At 34.8% G+C, this 20319-nt stretch overlaps 1 protein-coding gene across 2 annotated transcripts; it reads left to right on the top strand.

Annotated features, from left to right (window-relative positions):
- The first annotated feature begins 3658 nt into the window (after nucleotides 1-3658).
- Nucleotides 3659-20254, top strand: LOC145683826 (uncharacterized). 2 transcript variants are annotated; one of them, XM_081755421.1, is made up of 5 exons: nucleotides 3659-3953; nucleotides 14543-14895; nucleotides 16006-16165; nucleotides 17289-17411; nucleotides 18885-20254. In XM_081755421.1, the coding sequence occupies exons 2-5, from the start codon at nucleotides 14770-14772 to the stop codon at nucleotides 19028-19030; spliced, it is 555 nt and encodes a 184-aa protein (XP_081611547.1). In that variant the 5' UTR covers nucleotides 3659-3953; nucleotides 14543-14769; the 3' UTR covers nucleotides 19031-20254. The 2 variants fall into 2 exon arrangements, with proteins under 2 accessions (XP_081611547.1, XP_081611546.1); XM_081755420.1 differs by having other exon boundaries at nucleotides 3660-3953; nucleotides 18882-20254.
- The last annotated feature ends 65 nt before the right edge of the window (nucleotides 20255-20319 follow it).

Raw genomic sequence — 20319 nt, 5'->3', positions numbered from 1 at the left:
TGCCGGTTAGGTTAAGGGAGACGGTGATGAGAAATGAATGAAATGGTGGAATGAAAAAAATGGGAGGAAACGGGAGAACCCCAAGATAACCCACAAGCACGGTGTTTGTCCACCACAAAGTCCACACAGCGCGAGCTGGGATCGATCCAGGGACCCCAAGCACCGGAGGTAAACGTTCTACCACTGAGCCACCGCGCCTCTAATAAAACTATTTATTTTGCGCTGTAGGATATTTAGTTTCATTTAAGACATATTGAAACATTTACTTTATGAAATATGAATTATTCAGGGTGTTTCAAAACAGACAACGTTTAGTCGATGATTCCTGACACCAACATATGGCAAAAAGTATAGACCAGCCTGGGTGCACAAACACTTCCTTTCGGAGTTAGAGGCTGCCAAAAATATGAAAATATGAACTTTAAAGGTCTATAGAGCCAAAACTATGGGACCTACCGTAGTCAGATCAAGACTTCACTTAGGAACTAGTATGTGCCTTATCCAGAAATACGTTGCAGAATCCTGCTGTACTCACACAACAATTTTTATATAAAGAGTTTTGGTATGGGCATATAATTTGAAGTACTCACCAACTACCTCTATAAAAAATATTGCGGAAGTACCGTACTATTGTTCAAAAACTAAATGTTACAGAAGAATGTTTGTTATCATCAAAGATAAGAAATAATACTAATAGTTTTACTAATGTATTTACATATTTACTATAGCACCGGTGCCTATGTCCTTAAATCCGTCAAAAGTATGAAGGATAATGTCCCTCGGCGTCCACACTATTCACGAAAGTATTTTCTAAAATATAAAATTGCATATTTTACTTGAAATATGCTATAAGCATAATCCATACATTAATTTGTTGTATAATTCTTTTTTTTTTTTAAACTCATTCAGTGCATTCAGAACTTAGAGGTCTTATGTTGAATGTTGTATACTTTAACTGACACGAAAGCATCTAATTCTCCCACAGGAAGTTCAAAATCTGATACAAATCACTTGCAATGTACCTTACCAATAATATATGAACAATAAGCTCAAAAACCCAGGTGGGTTTTAAAGTGTTTTTTTTTCAGGTGGGTTCAACCCGAAAAAAACTATCGAATTTTTTCAGGCTGGGCCCACTTGGGCAAACCCTGGAATTTGCCCCGCTAAATACTACCCTTCCCTTCATAGATATACCTAGAAGTAATATGCAATTTAAAAAAATATACTGAAAATTACTAATGTGTATCACACCCACCCGCACAAACAAACATTTGTTGGGTCATACGTTACCATATGGATAGCATAGATTAGGTTATATTATGTTATGCACATGTTTAACCTACAAAATTGCATTTAAAAGCAATTTTGGGACACACACAACTCAAAACGCTTCAAATCAGTCATTTCTTCCTGTGATTTTGTCGATTTTTGTTGCTTTCACGCTGCCATCTGCGGGGAAAAAATCCATGGTTTGTTTGTTTCGAAACTGGCCTAAACACCAGTCACATCGAGATTTAGAACTTGAATCTCGATGTGGTTGGAGGTTACGTCAGTCTCAATTCATTAAACAAGAGTCTACATAATATGCATACTCCTTTGTACGTGTATTTTGAGGTACACCCATGTTCATTTAAAAAAATGGCATGTCTCCTGTAAATTGCACTTTTTCCACCATAACTTTGCTTCGCTGTGAATTATTGTTGTTTCCATGTTCAACAAAAGAGATCAATAACCAATATTTAAAAAAAAATGCTAAAATAGTGGAAAATAAAAATATTAGAAAAAAATACAAATCAACAGTAACTTTCACCTCGGAATTTTACATCCAAATTAAGTGGGAACGCAATCATTCTCCTTAGAAAAACCGAACCAAAATTACAAGTTTACGATCAGTCCATGGCGTAGATAGTAAGTAAAAAGGAAAATAGACGTAACTCACTCAGTGTGTAGCTGAGTGAATTAGGAGGAGGCTTAGTAAACTGCGTGGCTTCTAGACGGTAGATCGAATCCAACTCACGCCTTGTTTCTCTATTTTTATTTTTATTTGAATCTCAAATTACATTAAATAATACACGCTACATGAGCGAAAATTGTAATATTACAATATACTAATGAGCATTCATAGACAAAGTGCAGAAATAATTACGTTATTATGTGATAAGTTTTCAACAGATTTAGTGCTTGTGTGTTGCGTCTGTCAACCTTATGAAATATGAAATGGCGTCAATATTACACGACGATCAATATTGTATTTGATATGCAGGCACACAGCAACAATTCATATTTAGAATTAAGTGGTAAATGTTTCCTAGAAACTCGATACCCAAGTGAACTAAATAAGTCACCCTTAATGTTGGTCCCATTTATATCCAATACAACTACATCTGGTGCTTGGGGTCCCGGGTTCGATCCTAGACTCCGCCAAGTGAACTTTGTGGTGGACAAACACCGTGTGCGTGGGTTTTCTCGGGATTCTTTCGTTTCCTCCCACTTTCTTCATTCCACCATTTCATTCATTACTTACCATTACCGCATCCTTTAGCCTAGCCGGCATAACCGTGGGACGTACAACTTAGATTTCATTTCCAATAAACTACATATTCCCAAATGTCTAACCAATTTAATGTCACAGAGATATCAGTTACTTCCACAGTCTACATCTTCGCGAAATTCTTATTTTAGTGAATTTAAAAAAAAAAATCCCGTTCTTAGCTTTTAACAGAAGATTCAAATTTTGCGTACAAATTGTGTGCACATTTGACTACTTCTATTTTTTTTTAGATCTCTACTCTAGGGGCTCAAGAGTTTCAAACTGTGGATTTTTTTTCAGTAACACACAGATTTCCCCAAATTTTCCGTTTTAGGTGTATGATACGGACAGTCATATACCATTTGAAAGTACTCATAATTTGAAGGAGATAACACATAAACCATGATTCTAGAACAGATAGTAATGTTGCAGGATTTTTTACTTAATATATATTTAGTATATATAATATTTAGGCTAATTTTGAAAACATTTCGCGCTCTTAGTTTTCAAGATATCACATTGAAATTTTGCATACGTATTCCATACACTACTATCTAATATTCAGGTGCTTTTGAAACTTCTACGTTAATCCAGGTCCGGGCCCAAGAGACACAAACCTCTGAAAACATATTTCTTCCTGTTTTTAGTTTTTTTTTTATTTTAGGAGTGTAATGAGGATATATATGAATAATGTATATATATATATATATATATATGCTGATTTCGACCGTGTTTTTGATCCTCAACTTGAAAGTTTAAAGTTTCTTTCCCGTCCTTAGGTTTCAAGATATCAGATTGAAATTTTGCACACGCATTGGGTACATAACTACCTATATTTCTTAAATTTAGAGGTATGTGGGATAACCCAGATCCGGGCCAGAGAGGGGCGCAAAATATTTCTTTTAATTTTTATTTCAGAAAAAAAATCCCGGTCTCTCCCGAATTACCCGTTTCTGGTATGATACAGACAAGCGGATGGTACTACTAGAAAAAACTGCTCTTTTCTTGAAGAAAAAAAAATTACAAACCATGATCCTACAATACATAATAATGATGCAGTAGCTGCTTGAAAAAATGTCTAAAATTTATCTCAAAAACACAAAATCCGGAAAGGGTTAATGATTGACATCGAATGCAATGTAGCAATTTTTTTCCTCCTTAGCTGATTTTATCAAAGCAAAGCAGAAAGAAGCACTCTACCAGGAGACATCCAGCATTGAGACAGGTGACGAGGGTGAAAGTACAAAGAGAAGACGACGAAAAACATTGAAAAGGCGTGCTACGATTTCAAGCGATGAAGCTGAGTCTAGTCTGTCAGATGTTGGTGACAGGGAGTGTCCCATAACTACAAGTCCGGATATTTCAAGTGGCACACAGAAGGAACTTCTCCCAGAACCCCCTCCACATACAAAGAACCTTGGAGGTAAGAACATAATTTAATTTCATTGCTGACTATTTCTGATTTAATTTTCTTACAAAAGGTTGTTACGGGTATGCAGTCAGTTTTTGCCTTAAAGTATTTTATTTTATCCGCAGTAAAACTATAAATGATAATCATGTAATATTGATAGCAGGGGACATATAAATGGAACAAAGTAGGCAATTACATGATATGCTGAGATTGAAATACATAACTTACACTGCCGATTAGTACGGTTTACATTTTTGTGGAATGAACTGTAGTTTATTTCTGTTTAAATGGGCATAGTTTGTTACCGGTGTGTAGGTAGTTTTTATTATTATTTTTTAATGCTAATCGAGTTGTGAGATTTCGTGCATTAAAAATATATAAAATAAAAGAGACACTTTACATGTTTTGGCTTTTATATTGCAGCCATCTTCCGGTCATCAAAACAACACTTAATAAAGTACTACCATGAGCAAAATAAATGACGCGTCTCTTTATTTTGAAGTTTTTTGAAAATATCTCCGTTTTCTTTATATGTTCGAAATTTCGGAAGGTTTCCCCAGCAGGACAGGTTAATAACAAACCCGTTTTTAATATTTGTGTTAGATATTAGCTTAAAATAAAGAAATTAGAAGCAAAAAACATTAAATCGACAGAAATCTCGAGAATTACCAACTCTGCTAAAGTGGGAAATTTTCAAGAACACGAGGGAATTCTGCATTTCAACACGAAGCAGCGACATCTATGTCATTGAGAGAAATGTGGATTAAATCTACAAACTAAACTTTTAACGAATATTTCTAGTATGTCTTATTATATGCATTATCTGCAAACTCTAAATATATGAATATATGCTAAGTATTAACATAAAGATAGAGCAAATAGTGGAAATTATCTATGTAAAAGGACGAATTGGTAGGACGATCGTAATGAAATATCGTCTTTACCGGAACAGGCTCAGTTCACGTTAAAAAACAAATAGCTCAGTTAGTTAAAGCAATGAGTCTGTATGCTGAAGGTAGCGGTTTCGATCCAATGGAAGTGCCGTTGTCATTTTTATCTCTCCACTACTGTTATTTTATTTATTTTTTTATTTGGGAAAGAATTAAATTGTAACGTATGTGTAAAACTCATGACGATACCAAAAAAAGAAAAAATGCCGTTGTCGCACTTGCATTAGCGTCCCTAATTTTGTTTGCAAACAGTTTCGTAATTATTTCCCCTGTGCTCACTGCTCACCATATGCTCGCTGGCGCATAACGAATGTTTCCCAGTAAATGTTAATTCTAATTTGGAGAATTTTATAAAGTTTCACAATATTTCTCACTAGATACTCTTCTATCTACGTGTTTGGATATTTTGTTAACAGATGTCCCGATTAAATGTTTAATTTTCCCTAGATGTTTAATTACGGAAAAGTTTTACAATGTATTTGTATTGAATTGAAATTGTTTTGAATTTACTACATAAGGTAAGTAGACCGAAGGAGGAGAACTCAAGTAATTGATATTCTACGTAAAAGCAACCTATTGTAGAATGATGATGCTTCTTACCTTCAGCACATAATCTTTACGTTAGAGAGTCAGACAGAGAAAAATCCTGGTTTTTCCTCCTCTATGACCACCCATCTTAAACCTCTACATATCATTGTTCGTCTCACAAAATTTCGGTGCTCCAAAAACATTCAAATAATAATAATAATAATAATAATAATAATAATAATAATAATAATAATAATAATAATAATAATAATAATCCTGAATATGTTATCCTTACATAATGTAAGGATATCTTAGTTTCCTAGTTTAAATCTTAAATATCTTAGTTTAAAATGCTTTCTTTAGTACTTATTTGAGCAACCATGTAGGAGGGGGTACGACTTTTTATTTTGCCCCTCTCATTTCAGTACCCTTCCAACAGAAAGTAATTTTTGATAAGCAGGACAGACAAAATGAATAAGAAATATATTTACAGCATCCTCTCCCCTTTCATGATTGGAATATCACGTAATATTTTTTATTCTACGAAAGATGGCCCTGTGCGGTTAGGGGTAGGTAACTAAAAAAAAGTACCTAATATATAGCGCCCCTTGATTGTAATATTACCGCTTCTTTATTTGTACGAGGGAGCCCCTACACAATCAAGGGTGACAAAAAGAATAGGAAGAGTGTCTATTGATTCCAGTGGTGGATCCAGCACGAACTCCTGGGGGAGGGGAGTTGAAGTGAAACATTCTTTTGATGATGTGAAGCTGTCACAAATTACCACTTAACTAAACTAAACAATAGTGGGGTAACCGGAACCCAGTCAGTTTAAATTGATGTAAAAGTTTAATTTTTGGCTTCATATTAAAAGTTGTGGTTTCAAATGAGAATTTCAGTCCAAGTGGTCAATCATCAAATCTCGTGGGGCTCTTCAGTGTAGGCTAATACGGCCTCCTTATGAGAAAAAGCAAAATTATTAACATGTTTATAACTTTCGAATTTTTCGTCTATTTTAAAGAAATATTTTGCTTCGTTTTAAAGTGTTGGTTCCAAATGACAAATTCAGTCCGAGTGGACAATGATCAAATCTCCGGGGGGGGGGGCTCTTCAGTATAGGGGGCTACGGCTCCCTTATAAGAAAAGGCAAAAATATGAAAATGCTTATAACTTCCGAATTTTCCGTCTATTTTAAAGAAATTATTGGCTTCATATTAAAGCCTTGGCTTCAAATGACAATATCAGTCCGTGTGGACAATGATCAAATCTCGGAGGGCTCTTCGGTGTAAGGGTTTCGGCTTCTTTATGGGACAAGATTCACGTAGTTGATATTGCAAAATTGTTTTGTATATATAAGTGGAAACTTGCACCATTTGGTTAATTTTACCTCTTAAGTTTTGCAGATTCATATTCCAAGCAATAGTTGCTTTGCAGAGCTAAAAGAAGGCACTTACTAGTTTCATTAAAATGAAATGTCTTTTATGAGAAGTTCTCATGGAGCCGACGAACGAATAGGCACCCAAACGTTGGTTAAGTCGAACGGTTGAAACCCGTTGAGCTCGCTACAATTATTATTATTATTATTATTATTATTATTATTATTATTATTATTATTATTATTATTATTATTATTATTATTATTAATAATAATAATAATAATAATAATAATAATAATGATAATAATAATAATAATAATAGAGCATTCACCTTTGGTGCATGGGGTCCGTGGCTCGATTCCACTTCGCGCCAAGTGAAATTTGAGGTGGACAAATACCGTGTGCATGGGTATGTGTTTTCTTGAGATTTTCCATTTTCCTCCCACTTTCTTCATTTCACCATTTCATTCATCATCATTCTCCCTTAGCGTAGGTGCACAATCGACCAACGTTAAACTAGATATTGCAATTTCAAGAATAATAATAATAAAAATTAATTCAACTGAAAGGACTGTAATTTATGTGGACAGCAATTATCATAAATATGCAACCATTATAAAAACAATGCTTTGAGTAGAAAGATAATCCTTTCCAAGTGTTAACGAATGCGCACGAGATAAGACATGTCTCGAGAAAGAGACAAGACGCGCTTTGTGACATCCAAGATAATACGAGGCAAATGTTTTGGACACGAGATAGCTTGTAAAATGTCTCGTCTTGTCTGGAATGTCTCGAAAACAAAAGTCTAAGTTTTAATATTATCTTTCAAGATCTATTCTCTCAGAAGTAGTTCTCTGCCTTAAAATTAATAACGACATTTGTGATTTAAAAAAGATAAACAATGCCTCAAGTTAATAGTTAACTTTTCGAAAAGAAGCTTCATTAAGGGTGAACGTGAAAGATGTCCACAAACTTCGGGAGGTGATTCGTGATATCAAAAGGAGACAAATGGTCCTCTTGCAGTTTTCGAATTCAGCTTCGTTGTCGAGATACAGGGTTGCCAACTGGTCGTGTTTGAGAAACTCACTGAGAATAAATTCAAGTCCAAGAATAAACTACTACTCATATATTTTTCAGGTCAATTGACTTATACCATGTTGTAAGGTCAAATATTTATTTATGAAGTGTGTACAAAATTCGCCAGGGTGTTTTCTGAGAAAATCGTCGAGAAAAAGTCACCTCCAAGAATAAACTACCCCTTGTAAATTTTTCTAAGAAAAATATCTGATACTGCAATATAGGGTTGTTAATTAAATATTGATTAATGAAAAATAAACAAAATTGTTATAACCATTTTTGAAAAATAGCGTTTTTCGATTTTCGGCTGTTTGTAAACCACACTTATTTTAGGTGGTAGGAAAAAATGGAAAAGCTCCTGTAAGAATACTATGTAAACCCTAAGTTTAAAATTTGGTGTAGATAAGTTGAACGGTATGGCCTCTAGGCGAGTGCATATAAAAGTGTGCCGAACGGACGGACCGGAAGGACGGGTGTCGAAAAGTCACATTTTCGGTATGTAGACGCCATGAAACATGTAAATCCGTTGAAATCTGAATTTGATATTATTTTCACAATCACTATATTTTCTTCTCTCTTTTGTCGCTCGAAAAAGAAAAGCCTAAGTTTACCACAAAAAGCTAGGGAGTTTCTCAAAAAATATTCAATTACAGGGCCACCGCACTAAACTTTTTCAATTCAATTTCTTAACTGCGTTAGGAAGCAGTTGTTACTGAAGTGTGTATTTGGATAATACGAATAAAATTATCGTATTATTCAAATACATCGAATGTCAGATTATCGAATAAAAAACTTCGACTGAAGAAAATCCACACTACAAAACTAACTCACACTTTGAGCACATTTTCATTAAACATATAATAGACCAATTAATGCAATCATTGTTTATGAAATATGAAAAAATCAAATGAGTCACTTTGGGAAAGTCGTTCAAAAAGTAACCTACCTCTTGTGAATTGTTTCGAACAATGAGTTAAGATATACTTTTGGTTATTAATGAAATATTTATTTGCAAAATTTGAACAAAATCGCCTGTCGTTCGAGAAAATTGTCGGGGAAATAACCTTGACCCCAAAAATAAACTATCCGTTGTAATTGTTTTTCATAGAAATGACTTATACTAAAATATAGGGTTATTAATGAAATACTTATTTATGAATTATCAATAAAATTGTCCGAGTAATTTTTGAGAAAATCGTGAGGGAAAAATAACTCCCCGAATAAACTATCTCTTGAGGATTCTTTCAGGGTAAGCGAGTTATTCCATATTACTAGGTTTTTAATGAAATATTTATTTCTGAGTACGAACAAAATTGCTTGACTCATTTTTGAGAAAACCGTGTAGGAAAAACACCCCCAAGAGTAAACTACCCCTCGCATATTTTTTCAGGACAAGCGAGTTTTGCCATATTGTTCGGTTATTAACGAAATATTTATTTTTGAAATATGAATAAACTCTTTTGAGTCGTTTTTGAGAAAATCGCCCAGACAACACTCCACCAAGAATAAACTACCCCTCGCATTTTTTTAGGACAAACGAGTTATGCCATATTGATAAGTTATTAATGAAATCTTTATTTATGAAATATGAACGAAAACATTTGAGTCCATTTTGAGAAAATCACTGAGAAAAAACTCACCCCCTTAGTATAAACTACCCCTTGTAGATTTTTCTCAGATAAATGCCTTATACCACAAAATAGGGTTGCTAATTAAATATTGATTTATAAAAAAAGAAAGAAAACAAGATCGTTAGAGCCAGTTATGAGAAAATATCTTTTTTTTATTTTCATCGTACAGGAAACTACCCTTGTTTTGGGAGTAGGAGGGAAATAAAAAAACTATAGGAAATACTATGAAAATCTTAAACTAAAATTTGGTGCAGATAAGTTGAACGGTATGGCCTCTAGGCGAGTGCACAGAAAAGTGTAGCGAACGGACGGACGAACAGATAGACATGATCGAAAAATAACTTTTTCGGTGTTAGGGGCTATAATACGTGTAAATTCGTTGAAATCTCAAATTTGATTTTTTTTTCGAACACCATACTTTCTTCTCTCATTTGTCACTTCAAAGTAAAAGGAACTCAGAACTACAGATAAAAGACACCTACTTTTACACATAGACATTATTTATTGATTTAAAACTGTTTTAGTTTGTGTCATTTCACTTCCAATTGAAAGGTTTTACAATGATTAATGGCATACCAATGACGGGACGGAAGTTTTCAGGAAGTAAATGCATTCTGAAGTCTAGATTGCATTACAGCTATCAGCCTGTTTTTATTTCTGCAATTGTTAACAGCTGTAATTTCGTCCAAACGCTACATGAAATAATTTTTGGTTGACGTCATTGTGTTACTATTTTGTATTGTTCTCTTCAGACTTGGTTGAAGTTTCGTCTTAACGGTTATACATTTTTTTCTTATTTCATCGTTACACATAAGAATAAAATGTTGTGGTGACTGGATAGTTTCGAACTTACGAACATTGAGTTTTTATTCTTCAAACAATTTACCAATGGACCAAGCTTTGTCCTCACGTTAACGTACGGTTACAGGGTTTATTACGATTTAAATAAAATGGCTGGCTGTTAGAGTTTCCTGCCCAAATATTTCGATAAAAAATTTTCATTGCTTCGTACATTGTTTAGATACACATTTTAGGAGAGTGAATTTTGGTGTATATAATAATTTCATGCCGGATAAAAGCTGGATAAGTTTTAATAACATGTTTCATATGTAGTTCTCAATAATAGACTTGTTGTTCGGGATGACGTTCCAAGGTTTAGCATTGACTAGCAGTTTTTACTATTAATATCCCTTCTACCAATATTGGCAGTAGACAAAAGTTAGCCCGTGTTAAAGCTTTTTGCTCCTAATTTAGTTATTTTACTTTATTATTTAACGAATATATTGAAAATTGTCAGAGACACGTATGCAGTAATTTATTTCGGGAGGGGTCTGACTTCAATATTAGGATAAATTATAATAAAATTTTAAAAGATAATCCCCAAAATTAGGCTAAATTTACAGAAAAGTTGGGGTTTCAGAGGGGGTCCGGACCCCCTAGACCCACCCCTAAATGCGTTCTTGTTTGTCAGTAACATTTCCTCATTTTGAAACCCTCAAAAACTTCGGATAGACTATATAAAGGAAAACGAGTTATTTTCGATGAAATATCACTTCAAGGAGACGCGTCAGTTTTATTGCACAGTGTGGAATCCCACGTTCACAATGGCAAGAGTTTCTTTCCTCTGATTCTCTGTCATTGTGCTCTATCGAAAGGTTAGGATTGTAACATATTACTCCTATGAACAAGCATGACTGGCAGATAGGAATACTGAACACAACTCCAGAGAAATGCATGCTGGAACTTACGTTTATAGCTACGCTTTGGTGATTTGCCCTCAAGGTCAATCGACTGGTAATTCAGTTCCGTCTCTGTTCTTAAGCCATGTTCGTATTACTTCGAACAGTTTTGATAATGAAAAGCATGCCTCTTAATATAACAGACTTTTTTTCGCGTAAGAAATCGAAACTCAGTTGGTCAGAGCAACTAGTCTGTAAGAATTAGGTTGTTAGTTAGTTAGGAGCCCAGTACGAGTAAAGGTTTTTATTACTATTGTTTTTATCTTTTTTATGTGAGGAAAAATCAAATTGTGACATCGCGATATCAAATGTATTTGATTAGGTAGCTTTGTCTTACCTAAACTTTAAACATCAGTAACCGTCGAAATTATTTCACTAACTGATCACTTACTGAACATTTCAAACACGTCAAACCAGCGGCATAACATGAAGGTTAACCTCTCCTCCGCAGTCCTTAGTTATGCGTCCGTACTTTCAAGGGCGGACTAAGGGCCGGGCGACTGCCCGGGGTGCCAGAGAAAGAGGGGCACCAAAACGAGCCTCAAAAAGTAAATTTTACAATGTGCTTTATACTGACGTTTTTGGTTTATATTCTTGTAAAGTAGTGGCAATTATATGATCTTTTTACTCACTATGGAAGAAGAGAGTTTCATAGTACTAAGGGGGCTGTTTCGAAAAATTGAGAGATGGCATGTAGAATAAAGAGTGCCGGGAATTAAGTATTGTTTGTTTGTTTGCTTGAGTTTAGCGTTCCACGGTTATGCCTTAATGTGCAAGGGAGATGTGGATACTAATTATAGTGGAATCCGAACCACTTTTATCGTTCAACAGTAATCCACCGGGAATTGGACCCGGTACCACAGAGGGCAGGCGTGCTAGCCACTAGACCAGAGGGGGTGGAGTTGGTATTGTTTATAGCGGGCCATATTCTTTGTGAAGTTTTCCTAGGTAATGGATTTCTTTTTGAAAATGGGTTTAAAACAGGGGTGTCATTTAGGGAGGGCAGGGAGGGGCATTTGCCCCCCTGAGTTTGAGATGTATATAGATTTTATCATTAGAATAGTAGTAAATCAGTGAAAAACGCGAAATTTTACTTATATCAAGAGGTCTTGCCCCCCCCCCCTCCCCAAGCAAAATCTGAAATGACGCTCCTGGTTTAAACTATTAAAAACACTATGATAAAATGTAAAATATAGGCTACTACTAGGGGAAGGGCGCAAAAAAGTCACTTTGCCCGTGTGAAAATTTGGCCTGCTCCGCCCCGGCGTACTTTCTGTATGTTTTTTGGCCTTACAGCTTGTGCGGTCCCCACGCCACATTGTTGCGGGGGCGCTATTTACGCCTACCTTTCGAACGTAATTCAATAACTGTTTAAGAAATTCTACCATCAGCGTGGAAACGGGAATATATTTTTCTAATAGTCCCATAGAACTTTCACTCAGAACGCCAGATGCAATTTTTCAGAGTGGGCTCTGGCTCATATTCAGGAATAATAATAATAATAATAATAATAATAATAATAATAATAATAATAATAATAATAATAATAAATATGAATGTCTTTGGAGAGCCGAAATTATGTGACGCGAATCATTATAGATAGAGCTTTAAGATGAGTGGTCATAGGGGAGGAAAAACAGGATTTTTCTCTCTCTGACTCTCTAACGTTAAGATTATGTGCTGAAGGTAAGAAGCATCATCATTCTACAATAGGTTGCTTTTACGTAGAATATCTATTACTTGAGCTCTCCTCCTTCGGGCAACTTTGCTTATGTAGTAAATTCAAAACAATTTCAATTTAAGACAAATATTTATAGAGAAAATTAAACATTTAATAGGGAAATCTGTTATCAAAATATCCAAACTTTTTTTTTTTTTTGGTATCGTCATGAGTTTTACACATATGTTACATTTTGATTCTTTCCCAAATAAAAAATAAATAAAATAACCTTAGTGATAAAAATGACAACAGTACTTCCACGGGATTCGTACCGTCTACCTTCGGTATACAAACTCGTTGCTTTATCTAACTGAGCTATTTGCTTTCTTACGTAAGCTGAACCTGTTCTACAGTAAAGACGATTTTTCATTACGATTGGGCTAACAATTCGTCTTTTTCCATAGGTAATTTCCACTATTTGCACTATCTATACGATAATACTTAGCATAGATTCATATATTTGGAGTTCGCTGATAATGCATATAATAAGACATACTAGAAATATTTCGTTAAAATTTTCGTTTGTAGATCTAATCCACGCTTCTCTCAATGACATAGATGTCGCTGCTTCGTGTTGAACTGCAGAATTCCCTCGCGTTCTTGAAAATTTCCCACTTTAGGAGAGTTGGTAATTCTCGAGATTTCTGTCGATTTAATGTTTTTTGCTTCTAATTTCTTTATTTTAAGCTAATATCTAACACAAATATTAAAAACGGGTTTGTTATTAACCTGCCCTGCTGGGAAACCTTCCGAAATTTCGAACATATAAAGAAAACGGAGATATTTTCAAAAAACTTCAAAATAAAGAGACGCGTCATTTATTTTGCTCATAGTAGTACATCTTATATGATAATTAGGCCAAGTTACCACCATAAACTCAAATACACAGAGGGGCCGTGGTGACTCAGTGGTAGTGTTCACCTCTGTTGATTGGGGTCGATTCCAGCACCCGCCAAGTGAACTTTGTGGTTGACAAACCGTGTGCTTGAGTTTCCTCGGGGTTCTCCCGTTTCCTCTCACTTTCTTCATTCCATCATTCATTCATTACTCATCATCACCATCTCCTTTAGCCGAACCGGCATATCCGTGGGACGTAAAACTTTCAGATACACAGAAGAAACTTTAGAGGCCATATGTTCACTGTGTGGAGTCACAACACTGTAAGAAATATGTATAAGATCGCTAGCCAAAAACCAGGGCAAATCATTTGGCGTTGTTTTCGGCTAGTGATCTTATAAATAATTGTTAGTGATTGGCGATTCCACGGAGAGGAAAAAAATGGTCTACAGTTTCTTTTTGGTATTTTAGTTTGTTGGTAGTGGCTTCTTGGGTTGATTATCATTATACTTGTACTTTACTCAGTATCTTGCTGAAGGTATGGTATCGATCCTACAGCTTTTGAAGATGGTTTCAGCATAAAAACCAAAACATGTAAAGTGTCTCTTGTATTTTATACGTTTCTCATGCATCAATACTCATATAGCAGTGAATAGCATATTAATATATTGGCTTGTCTGCAATCATGCATATTGCTGTAAGTGAAAAACACTTCCTCACAATCTCCTTGTTACTTCTCGCAGGGAAGAAAAGTGAGAGCCCTAGCGTAGATCGTGGTAGGTCATCTGAATTTGATTGTAATCCACGAAGCCAAAGTTCATCTTCAACCAGTACACAAACGAGCACTACGAGTGAATGCCGACCAGTTGCTGAATCTCAAGATGAAATTACACGAGAGGACATCAAAGAAATTAAAAGGCAGCTAATCGCTAACCGCAGAGTCATTGACAAATGCTACAACCTTCTGTTAATGCAAGAAAAAAATGTACAAGGAAAATGCCTTCCAGCTATTTTCCCTGACTTGCCTCTCCATACTTTAAAGGAGTTAAAGGAACTAGATCAGCTTATTCAGGAGGAATCAGCACACAATGAATTGGTGAGTAACTAGCCATGTAAGTCATTGGTAATTTATAAGAAACCACCTTAATTACCTTTTAAGGGTATTGAGCAGGTAATTTAAGAACTTTTGGTAAAGACAAAGAAAACAAATCCCAATTCGGTCTTCACTTATTCGCAAGTACTGTTAGTGGCAGTGGTTTTCAAACTTGTTGTTACCGCGATCCATATTAAATATTAAAATGCATTCTGTGACCCACCTACTTTTATTCAAATACACATTGTCGTTCTACGTAATTGTGGTTTATTTCAAACCAATTCATATTTCTAGTCTTTTTTTTTCATAGAAAGGTAAAACAGTTAACACGCAGTGCTCTACTCCGTGAGAAATTTTGGCTCATCCATTCTCTTTCCATTCAAACCCAGCACCCGTGATCGTCGACAGTTCTTTTAAATATGATTGTAATGGAGCTTCCAATGCATTGAAATTTAAATTATAAATTAAGTAAACTTTGTATTTCTGACTTACTTTCCTTAAAAATGAAAATGAAAAATGACATCTCTTGATCATTAATATTAAAAGACGTATTTACCTGTTCCTGAATGATGTTTTAGCCCAAATATTTTCAAGACATTCCTGCGTCTTTATCGAGGGCTCCCTTCATCATAAAAGTGAAATCATCTTACAGCTAAAATCTTGAAGGGTACTTTCATCACGGTTTATTAAAATTACAGTGTAAATTAGAAATATGCTTCTTTAAATTGAATATTTAAAAAATAGTGGCCACTGTTGCAAGTTGAAATTACTTCACTAAAACTTAACTCATTCGAGACATACACATTGGAAGACATAATGATGTTTTAGTGAAGTGATTTTAACTTGATATAATGGCCTCCTTCTTCAACACTTAAAAAGCATGTTTGTAACTTATACTATGATGTCAATAGATGATGAATAAAGTGCTCGCCAAGATTTTAGCTGTAAGAAGGTTATTTTACTTTAATCATGACACTTTACAAAGACAGAAGAATATCTTGAAAATATTCCTGCTGAAACGACATTTAAGAACAAGTAAATATATTTTTTAATGTTAATGATCGAAATTAATTTGTTCCTTCATGGAATATATGTTATCTTTTTATTTTTCAGGTATCCTTTCTTAGTTCATTGGGAGGAAGAGATGTAAAGTCCTGTACGAGGAATGTTCTTTCCAAACTTCTGACAAACGAGTTGAGTGGAGAAGTGAACTTTGTCGGTGCTAACGGAAAAGTAGCCTTCAAACAGACAAAACTGCTATCTGCAGTATACGGTAGGTCCACTTATCATGTACATGCGTTATTTGTTTTCCATGTGTGTGATAACTTTTCCTTTTTTCTTTATAACGCTGTGGGGAAAAATCCTTTGACGGCAAGCTTCCTGCCCTCCAAGAAAGTAACTTCATATGTAATCTCTTTTGGAAGGCAGATTCCACTACTTCTTAATTTTTCTTCATTCATCAAATTGTTTAGTTTATGTAGTATACAATTCTTATTCTCCATTTTTACAAATTTTTCCTTTCCTTTGTTTTATCTATTAACTACTTTTTCCTTTTAATTAAAGGGGGTCAGTGGGTATAAAAATAAATATCATTTACTAAATTTATACCATCGGTTTACCCAGTGGGCAGGCCATGTAGCTAGAATGGAAGAAAGTAGAAACGCTTTCAAAGTCTTGACTGGAAGACCCATAGGAAAACGACCATTAGGAAGACCTAGGCGCAGATGGGAGGATAATATTAAGATGGATCTCGCAGAGATAGGAATACAAAGTAGAAACTGGATGCAGTTAGCTAAGGATAGAAGTCAGTGGAGAGCTTTTGTGAACGCGGCATTGAACCTCCGGGTTCCATAGGCCATAGAGTTAGTTAGTTAGTTAAATTTATACCATTGAAAAAACATGCATTTCTCTTGGAAATGTACATTCATTCTGAGTGTTAGTAACCTGCTTTTTATTTACTTTGAATACACTACGTGTCGTAAGTGTCTCACTTCCTTGTTAACGTAATGATTTCTCTCTGAGAAGACTAAGCTCAATTTCAGATGTTAATATGTTGAATAAAATCCACCTTAAAAAAAAAAGAATGCACTGGAAATGCAATGAGAGCACATTATTTAACAACTATGCCGTTCCTGTGTATTTCATCTTTTATTTTTACAACTTAGCCATTGATTAGATTTTAATAGTGTTTTATGTTGTTGCATGATTTTGTTGTGTTACGTGAATTTTCATCAGAATATGAAGAGTTCAAATTGGACTTTGTTCCGAGAGAGGAATCAGCACGTGAATAAGGAAGTAAGGTACTTCCGAAACGCAGTGGACTGAAAAGAAATAAAAAGCATTTCACCAATTCTCGCAATCGATTGCCGTGTCTCATATGCTTCAACCTTTTTCAGATGCCGTAAAGTCATCTCTACCAAACCAGCTTATAACTCAAAGTGAGGTTCACGAGGTTGTGAAGAAATGGTTGAAGGGGTCGGCGGACAGATTGGGAGCACGGGATAGAAGGCGTAGGGAAGGTGAGTGTTCTCCTTGTACTATATACAACCAGTATGCTTAAATGTCATGAATTTGCCCAATTTAATCACAGTAATAATGTTAACATTTTTCGGGGAAGGGGGAGAAAGGGTTGTAAGAGTGTACTTTCTCCGTGGTCCTCAACGTCAGCGCCAGGACCCTCCCCTCAATGACTTAAGGGAAATATCACCGACTTTTAGAAAGCACTAAAAAGCAGAAAATAACTTTTCACAGAAAAATCTTAACCGATTTCAAAAAGCAGAAAATAACTTTTTAACAAAAGAAACTTTACCTACTTCAAAAAGCACTAAAAGGCAGCAAATAATTACAAACAGCACTAAGAAGCAGAAAATAACAAAAGGGATTAAAAAGCAGGAAATAGTATTACCTATAAAAATTTTGAAGTCTGTCCATAAAAAAAAATCAAAATAGGATCTAAACTATAATTTTATATAAACATTAATTTGTTTGGCTTGGTACAGACATCAATTTTTTATAGGTAATAATATTATTTCCTGCTTTTCAGTGCTTTTTGTTATTTTTGCTTCTTAGTGCGTTTTGAAGTCGGTTAGAAATTTTTTAAAAGTTACTATAAGGTGCTGATATATTTAGTCTGCCGTGTTTGTTGAGACTTTGATTTTGATTTTTGATTTTTAAGCACATGGACAAGTAGCTATGGCTAAGAATTTTAACCGTAAACTAATTTGATTTTTAAAAATTAGCAGGTTTTTAAATGTTTGTTATTTTTCGACATTTTTATGAATAATTACATCTAACTTTGTTAAATAATTAGAGGATTTGAGAAAGGAAGATGTACCTATGAAATGTTCTCAGCATAGGAAAATATTATTGCAGGTGAGAATTCATTTGGTAAACATGATTTTCATGAAAATAGTTTTAACAGCTTATAAATTGCATAACCTTTTTACACTACCACAAACCAAAACTTAACTTATTTTAAAGGCTTTGTCACCATTTTCCCAACACGCGCCTATTATGTGAGTAACTCACTTTTAGGCGCGTGTTGTGATAAATGTTATACGTAGGTACAATGCGTGTAAAATGGATTGAAATGTTGGTTTGTGTCAGTGTTTGAAAAGACATTTCACGTAATGAGAGCAGTGAACTTTCTTATTTTGTAATATGTAATTCTTTGCTGCACCCGTCTGAGGATGAGTCAAGTACGTACTAGACTCGAAACATTTAAAAGTTTACTGTATCACATTCACCAATTATTGTCATTTTACGCCAGCTCTGAATGGCAAAAAGTTCAGTTTTCATAACGTAAATCCAAAATGTAAATCAAATTCAACATTCTACATTTATAAGCTTAAAAGTTAGAGCTCCTCTAACTGTAGTGTAAATGTTCTTTTATATATATATATATATTCCACACTTTTTACTCTTCTTGCTACGGAATTGTTTTCCCAGGAATAGTTACGAACATAGGCCTTCTCTTTTTATTTTTACAGCAGCAAGGAAATCCTCAAAGCAGTCCAAGGAAAGCGATTCCCAGGAAATTGAAGATCCCATTTTTGTCTGTACGTTGGAAAATGCAGAAGGAGGTGAAGACGAAGAAGCTGCGCCATTCCCGGAGTATGTTGTAACACAATCCAAGTAAATTATCTTACCTTTCACAAATGGACAAGAAATCTGGTCAAGCAAGTCATTTTCAGTATATTTTCTTATTCAAGGAAGTGTGATAATTTCACTTCTCTTTTGTAATATGTATAGTGCTTACATACTTTTTCTCTGAATTCGATTCCTAGGTTTAAGTGATGAGTAGTTTAAAATAGTCTTTTTTGTACATAAATTGAAGTTGGCTTATTACTTTTTGTGTTGCAATGTGTTTGTGAAACACGTTTATGAATAGTTTGTTCTGTAGTGGTAGTTCAATTTCCTTCCTAGTTATTCAGTGCAAGAAAAGATAATACGTGTTAACTAGTGCGTTTTTCCCTGTGAAGAGTGAACGGTGTTCTTTTTATTGTTAAGTAATTGACTTCATGTAATAACGTAAAGGTCCCTCATTAACGAAAGAAAAAGCTAATGTAAGCAAGCATCACACCTGTAAGATAAGAAAGAAGAAAGAATAAGGTTACGGAATTTCAATTCACGAAGCAAGTGTTCATTTTTGATTAGGTATTACTTTGGGAATTTTTTTACGCATAAGTTTATTTAGCATGTTCTGTTGAACTTTAGTACGTTACAGTACTTCACAAATTATTTTTAGTGCATTTGACAAAGATTTTCATAAAATGTCACAAGCTACTCTAACCTCCTACGAGTACAGGTTAATACGAAAGGAAAGAGACCAGAGAAGGAACATTTCCCCACAGAAGCCTTCGGCTCAATGTATTGCTGAAGTAGAACCTGAGGTTGAAATTCCCTCATCAGAAGGTACTTTGACAGATTACCTTTCTTCCTCATCCTTATCCAACGCTGAGGAAGATGACCCTATTCTAGTCCGTGAGAATAAAACGCAATCTTTGTCTCATGATCTTGCTATATGGGCAGTCAATAATAATGTCACGTGCACTGCTACAGAACAATTGCTTCACATTCTGAACAGGCATGGATTTAATTTACCACTCACATACAGAAATCTCTTTAACATGAAGTACGATTTCACACCCACATCAATGAAACCTGGGCATTTTGTTTATTTCGGCATTGCAGATTTTGTTGTTCGCAAATTTGAGGCATTCAATGTGTTTTCTTTGACGGAATTCTCTCTGCTTGTTAACATTGATGGCCTACCAATTTCTAAAAGCACAAATAGCCACCTCTGGCCTATCCTCTGTGTCATTCGTGAGATAGATGATTGCGTCCCTTTTCCTGTGGCATTATACCATTGCGTCCCTTTTCCTGTGGCATTATACCACGGAGAATCGAAACCAGAATCAATATCAC

Source organism: Thermobia domestica, chromosome 4, assembly GCF_964235325.1.
Source record: "Thermobia domestica chromosome 4, izTheDome1.hap1.1, whole genome shotgun sequence".
In the NCBI taxonomy this organism is placed as follows: Eukaryota; Metazoa; Arthropoda; class Insecta; order Zygentoma; family Lepismatidae; genus Thermobia; species Thermobia domestica.
This window is presented reverse-complemented; position numbering and strand designations above follow the sequence as displayed.

Coding starts and splice junctions, on each gene's coding strand:
- LOC145683826 (XM_081755420.1), top strand. CDS start 14,770: ATGCAAGAAAAAAATGTACAAGGAAAATGCCTTCCAGCTATTTTCCCT. Junction 16,166..17,288: donor ACTGCTATCTGCAGTATACG/GTAGGTCCACTT, acceptor AACCTTTTTCAG/ATGCCGTAAAGTCATCTCTA. Junction 17,412..18,881: donor GGATAGAAGGCGTAGGGAAG/GTGAGTGTTCTC, acceptor TTATTTTTACAG/CAGCAAGGAAATCCTCAAAG.